The sequence below is a fragment of the Cebus imitator genome, unplaced genomic scaffold (genome assembly GCF_001604975.1).
Source record: "Cebus imitator isolate Cc_AM_T3 unplaced genomic scaffold, Cebus_imitator-1.0 Scaffold114, whole genome shotgun sequence".
In the NCBI taxonomy this organism is placed as follows: Eukaryota; Metazoa; Chordata; class Mammalia; order Primates; family Cebidae; genus Cebus; species Cebus imitator.
In genome coordinates this window covers 4179029-4185130 of record NW_016107429.1, presented here as the reverse complement: position 1 = coordinate 4185130, position 6102 = coordinate 4179029, and the positions used below count along the sequence as shown (strand labels likewise).

The 6102-nt window shown below is 35.1% G+C and overlaps 1 protein-coding gene across 2 annotated transcripts in view; it reads right to left on the bottom strand.

Annotated features, from left to right (window-relative positions):
* DIAPH3 (diaphanous related formin 3) overlaps window positions 1–6102 on the bottom strand; it is a 503028-nt gene that overhangs the window by 167132 nt on the left and 329794 nt on the right. For both annotated transcript variants that reach the window (XM_017538779.2, XM_017538781.2), the window contains one exon: window positions 242–366. In XM_017538779.2, the coding sequence (XP_017394268.1) occupies window positions 242–366 (125 nt within the window). The remainder of the gene's footprint in view (window positions 1–241; window positions 367–6102) is intronic.

The window sequence follows — 6102 nt, the reverse complement described above, 5'->3', positions numbered from 1 at the left end:
GGGTGACAGAGCAAGACTGCCTCAAAAAAAAAAAAAAAAAAGAAATCAATAGACATACATTTGTGTATTATTCATGACAGACAGACACTTTGATAAATTTCCCTGCAAAAAGGCAAGGGTTAAACCTTCTGTAATTTGGCACTACAGAATGATCTCTGATTATGCAAATACACCTAAAATATTAAATAAATTGTATTTCTAGTTGACTAGTGACTTAAGTTATTTAGATATCAAAGGATATGGACATCTTTGTCACAAACTTGTCATGCAAGTCCTCAGGAGGGGGAAAGGTTTCCAATTCCTTCTCAAGCTGTTGAAGCTGCCTTCCCATCTGCCTCAAATTCTTTTCCAGCGTTTCTACAGAGACTAAAAGAGAGTATATTAAATGCCTTGAAAGGACAAAATTATAACATATAAAAGGTAAGACACCCTAGAAACAAAACATTCATGAAAAAACTCATAATAACGTAAGAAAATTCATTATAAAATAAAGAAAAATGAATTTCACTAAGTTTTTAACCTTTCAATTTTTGAAATCTAGTTATGAAAGAAATTCAGTAAGACAGTCTTCAAAACATAAGACAAAATTTCAAAAATGCTTATACACACCAATAAACCACACTTAAGAAGTAAGTTTTATTAGTGTTCTTGACCATTAGAAATACTACAAAATCATCAGTCTATTCAGAGAAGACAAAAAGAAAACTGTTTTTAAAATTCTACTGATTTAAATATAATTTTAACATTTTTCAAAATCATCTCTTGACAGGGAACAGTGAATAGATGGGAAAGATAGAGAAAAGTGCTTTCTATTGTCCAAACTTATCTACAATGGGAAAGAAAAGGTATCAGAGACTATTTATAATGACAAATGTCAAGCTTTCTTTACTGATATCCTGAATGCAATCTGTGTTTATTACCTAATAATATTTTTCCTTCTTTGACTTAAAGTGGCTCACACAGTACACATGAAGAAATGGTAAACTAGGGCACTGTGTCACAATGAGAATATACTGGTCACCCAGCAGAACAGACATTAAGGTTCATTTCTGAAAATCTTTGCATAGCCAATTTTATATGACACTAGGAAAAAGATTTAATAATGCAAAAAGAAGACAGAATGACCTAAGCCAACTTTTAAAATATTTGCTTTAGGTACATATGAATTCTAGATTAAAAAAATCGATTGTTTTTGATCAATGTAAACTATATAAAACAATGTTTAAAGAATATATACAGTAATTCATGGTAATCTGCCATTCTTAGGATTTGGATTAATCCTGAAGAATGAGTTCAATTCAAGTTTCATTTATATGGACAAGAATATCCTTGGAAGCAATCTAAATGCCCAACAAAATGGAAGTGAGTTTTTTTTTAAAAAAATTTTAAGCTTCATTTAAAGGAATAAAAATAGTAAGGAGACATTCAAAATAATGTATAAGAACATGAAATGGTGTTTTTTTTTTTAACCTAGATGTACAGAAAATAACATTTCATATTCTGACATTAACAGCTTTTAATAAAACATAAATATATTTTCTTATTTTAAAAAATTAGCAATCTAAGCCTCAAATGCAATGTTTAAGGAGTCCAATGATTCAGTTGAACTCTTCAGAGAACCAATATATAATACTTGTTTCTGCTTGAAGCATGATGGTACTTTAACTTTTTGCTCCCCCTGTGATGAAGGTAGTCTGGATTTATACTCATGTATATTTTCTCAGTATTTTTTTTAAACTTCTTATATATTCCCTTTCTGTGATACTTTGACTTTATACACTCAATGCTATAATGATATGCCCCATTATCTGAGCTATTGTCTCAAGTTTAAGAATCACAGATTCTTACCTTTTTAACTATTTAACTCATTTCCCCAATACCTTGCTGTATATTGCTCATTCCTATGTTATGCTCTTTCATTTTTATGTCTGCTTGTCAATTATCCAAGATTCTATTTGATTAGGCCAATGGTGTTTCATTTATTCTTCTCATTTCCGATTTTTTTCTCTGCTTCTTTCAAAGTTCTCTATCTGCATTACAGAAGAGATTCCTTTCGCTCTCCTAGTCTATTTGATCTCTCCCTTAATGTCTCATTAGCATTTCCACTATCATTTTTCAAGAACTCTTACAGGTGGTTCAGTCACTTTTTATACTTCCTATAACTCTGCAACTTCTGATTAAATAAAGGTTCAAAAGCAAGCTGGGCATGGTGGTGTACATCTGCAATCCTAGCACTTTAGGAGCTGAGGCAGGAGGATCAACTTGAAGCCAGAAGTTTGAGACCAGCCTGGACAACAAAACAAGACTGTCTCTCCAAAAATTAAAAAAAAAAAAAATTAGTCAAGCATGGTGGCATGTGCCTCTAGCTCCAGTTAATATGGAGGCTGAGGTGGGAAAATTGCTTGAGCCCAGAAGTTTGAAGCTACAGTGACCAGTGATGGCACCACTGTACTACACAGCCTGAGTGACAGAGCAAGACCCTGTCTAAGTAAATACATGCTCAGAAACGTTTATAAACCATACATCCACTTTGTACTATAAATTAGGTTCAAAAAGGAAGTTAGTGTATTAGTAGTATAATGGTAGCAGTAATTATAATAGTAGCAGTGACAATAAAATAATAATAATGGTAATAGAAGCATGTAAAATGTACTGTTTATGTATGTCAGGTACTGTCTTAAGTGTTTTCTATTAATAACTCATTCAATCCTCACAAGAACATCATGAAGTAGGCATTATTATTATTATTCCCATTTAACAGATGAGGAAATGAGCTCAGTAGGTAAGTAAAAAGGTCAAACAACTAAAAAGTGACGAAGCTAGAATTTGAATTCAAGGGGTTTCATTCCAGATCTTATTTTTAACCATTGCGTTATATATGAATTATTATAAATTATCATTTTGTTTTTATAACCCCTGTCAGCAACAACATTTAAATAGACAGATATAATTTTCACATAAGGGGTTTCTTGAACATTCTTGCACATTGCAATCACAAGCAATCCATATTCCCTGCCTCAACCCAGGGAATATATAACTAAGCATTCTGGATGGATGGGTGAATGGGTGAATGAGCAGTTTTATACATATATATATATATATATATATATATATATATATATGTATTTATTTTTTAAGCAGTATACATATTGAAGTGGTATCTCATCTTGAACAAAATCACATACTTAACATACTGTCTTAGTCTGCTTAACCAATTATATTATGCGCACATGTCATATTAGCAAAAGATCTAAGAACAGACCAGTAGGTCTGAGGGACTCCCATATAAGAAAAAGCACAGGGCAAATGTTGGAAGGAAACATAGATTGTTTGGTTTTTTTCTGACACCAAATACACTGTTCCAACACCAATCAATTGTCTAATTCTCCAATACCAACTGGGTGTCCGAGTCAGTGCAGACTCCATAAGTTAAGGACAAAGTCCTTCAATTCTGATACTAACTACCCAGATTTAGTGTCAGGCTGTACAAATAGAAGGGCTCACTCCCACAAAACTACCGTCATTTCAGATGCCAGTGGCCAGTCTAGGGGACCATTCATACTTCTGACTGGCTATACATTTGGGGATTCCCGAAACTCCCTTCCCTGAAGTTCCACAATTCACTAGAATGACTCACAGAAATCAGGAAAGCACTATACTTATGATTATAGTTTTATTATAAAGGATACAACTCAGGAACAACCAAATGGAAGAGATGTACAGGCAAGAAATGGTAGGACGAGGATGGTGCACAGTTTCAATGCCCTTCCAGCACATCCACCCTCCGAGCACATCCATGTGTTACCAACCCAGAAGCTCCCCAATCCTCTTTCAGAGTCTTTATTGAAGCTTCATTAGAAAGGCACTATTGATTAAATCATTGGCATTTGTGATTGAGCTCAATCTTCAGCCCCTCTCGCAGCTAGAGGTTGGGTACAAGTTGATAGTTCTAACCCTTCAATCACGTTTCGTACGTCCAGAGACGGGTCTTCATCCTGAAGCTATACCCCTACCTGCCTGTAGTCACTATATTAACATACAAAATACACTATCACTCAGGAAATTTCAAAACTTTTAGGAGCTTTGTGTCAAGCACCAGGGACAAAGACCAAATATTTACTTTTTATTATACCATATGGATATAGAAATACACGTCTGGTCAGAGGGCAGAATTCCAGTGAGACGTGTAAGAGAAGAACATTTTTGGCTCATTCTCGAGGTGCCTAACAGCCTTGGCTGCCCTCAGAAGAAGCCAGCTACTGGTAACTGAAAACAGAGCCACCCCAATGAGTGAGTGCTTCTCAACTAGATGGGAGAGGGACTTACTCCTCTGCATAAAAGGCTTGTGCCTTTTCCAATTCTGTGGTTGTCATTGGGTCAGGAACTATTCTCTTTATGATTGGAAGCAACTTATCCTGGGCTTGATTTCCACATTAGTGAAATGGGAAGGATCTCACAGCATATTTTTACCTCATAGATATTTCATAAAATTTTGCATGCTATAATATAGGGAGGATTTTTTTTAAAGAATAGTACTATGTTATTCTTATTCTTAGAACTAAATCAGAAATGAAAAGCTTAAAGGCTGAAATAAGTGATATTCGAATCAAAGAAAAGGTAAAGAAAGTCATCATATCTTCAATATCATCGTCACCAGGCTGAGGATAGTACTGTGGAAGTCAGCCTAAGAAGAAGGTCTGCTATTTTCAATAGTAAAATAGTAGGAATGTTTGGGGAATATTCAAACATTTCAGGTTAACATCAGGAAGAGTAAGCAAGCTGCCTTCAAAAAAATAAAATGGTTCTTGAGGCTACTGTACAGATGGAAATCTCACTAAGCCATTTCTTATGCTTCATCAAAAGTCTCTGATTACATTACTTGTACATTATAGTTAATCGGATTTAACTGTAATTGACCAATCTCTCACTGTTGCTTTTTAAATAAAGACCAACACACTTGGAAGAAAGAAAGGAGTGTGAGAATTCTGGGCTAATAAAATATATGCCATCTGATGGGTAAAACTAAAGAGGATTTTAAGAGTTCCCCTGATGTATTTATAAGTGGGAGCTGAACAATGGGAACACATGGACACAGGAAGGGGAACAATATACACTGGTGCCTGTGGGAGTGGTGGGTGGAACAGGGAGAATATCAGGAAAAACAGCCAATGCATGGCAGGCTTAATACCTAGGCAATGAGTTTACAGGTGAAGCAAACCACCATGGCACATGTTTACCTATGCAACAAACCTGCCCATCTGACACATATACCTCAGAACTTTAAAAAAAAAAAAAAAAAAGAATTCCCTTGGTGTTTTTATTTTTTCAGCAATTATTCTATTTCTATAGACAATTCTTTTACGTATCTTCAACATAATTTCGGCCGCATTTTTCACATGTGTCAAGTTCTTTAAGGTTAGGAACTACGTTTTATGTCTTAAATAATCTAAACTACATCAGGGAGTATTAAATTGTAGACTCTCAAAGAAGTGCTAATTTAGTGGTGTCTCTGTATGTGACCTATGTGTGAATTTTATCTTTCAATCTTCTCACCAAGAAATTAATCATATTTTCTGTATTCCTATACATTATTTGAAAGAAAACTAACAAAACGGAGCCATCATCAAACAGAGCTAACGAGACAGTTCTGATTTTTGCATTTTCCTCAGTTAACATTCTACCAGATGACATCTCTCAGTTACTTCAGACATCATGAGTCTCTACCTCCAACCAGCTCCCTATCTGTAATCTCCCCACCACAGAGGCAAAAGGACCATAAATTCCTTTTCTTCTGCTAGAAACTTACTGATCTTGACCCTTTCCTCTCTTGCAATCCTCAGACTCAAACAATCATAACACTGAGGTATTTTACTTGACAAACAATACTTAATTTCTTCTTAACACTTTTTTTTTTCCCATTTATTTATTTTATTGTATTTTAGGTTTTGGGGTACATGTTAAGAACATGCAAAATTGTTGCATAGGAACACACATGGCAGTGTGATTTGCTGCCTTCCTCCCCATCACCTACATGTGGCATTTCTCCCCCTGCTATCCCCCCCCAGCTCCCCACCCCCCACAGTCCCTCCCCTATGTCCCCCC